The following is a 478-nucleotide window of genomic DNA, read 5'->3' as shown; positions in this document are numbered from 1 at the left end:
GAGGGTCCACTTACCAAAGTGAGGCAGGTGATCGCTGGGAATGACCACCAGCTGGCCCGACTGGGGGTCCCTGACAAACTGGTAGGCCGATGGCAGGGAGCCTCCAAGGCCGGGTGGGAACGCAGGGGCCATGCCCTGGTGCAGAGATGGGGGGCCCAAGCCTAGCAGGAGAAGCCCAGGCCTGAGTCAGTGCTGGGAGACCCCAGGCGGTTTGTCCTCGGGCGGCCCCAGCCCAGCACCATCTCCCAAGTCCTGAACCTCCTGGGGCCTCCAGTGGAGAAGCCAAGGGACAGGGGTGTTCGCTGGCTGCAAAGAACCTCACAGAGCCACCCGCATTGGGCATCTGCCCCAAACAGGCATGGCAGAGGGGCCCCACAAGGCAGAAGCCATTATCATTCCTTCTTCGGACAAAAGTGGAGGCCAGGCCCAGGATCCCCAGGAAACGGCAGGCAGGAGTCAGCCCTGAGCTCTTGTCCTG

General features: G+C 63.6%; 1 protein-coding gene across 1 annotated transcript in view; it reads right to left on the bottom strand.

Annotated features, from left to right (window-relative positions):
* TNRC18 (trinucleotide repeat containing 18) overlaps positions 1-478 on the bottom strand; it is a 174368-nt gene that overhangs the window by 107623 nt on the left and 66267 nt on the right. Inside the window, exon 8 of the mRNA XM_011996251.1 lies at positions 15-161. Within this exon, the coding sequence (XP_011851641.1) occupies positions 15-161 (147 nt within the window). The remainder of the gene's footprint in view (positions 1-14; positions 162-478) is intronic.

This window comes from Mandrillus leucophaeus, unplaced genomic scaffold, assembly GCF_000951045.1.
Source record: "Mandrillus leucophaeus isolate KB7577 unplaced genomic scaffold, Mleu.le_1.0 Scaffold506, whole genome shotgun sequence".
NCBI lineage: Eukaryota > Metazoa > Chordata > Mammalia > Primates > Cercopithecidae > Mandrillus > Mandrillus leucophaeus.
Note: the sequence above shows the minus strand (reverse complement) of the source record. Positions and strands in the feature narration are given on the sequence as shown.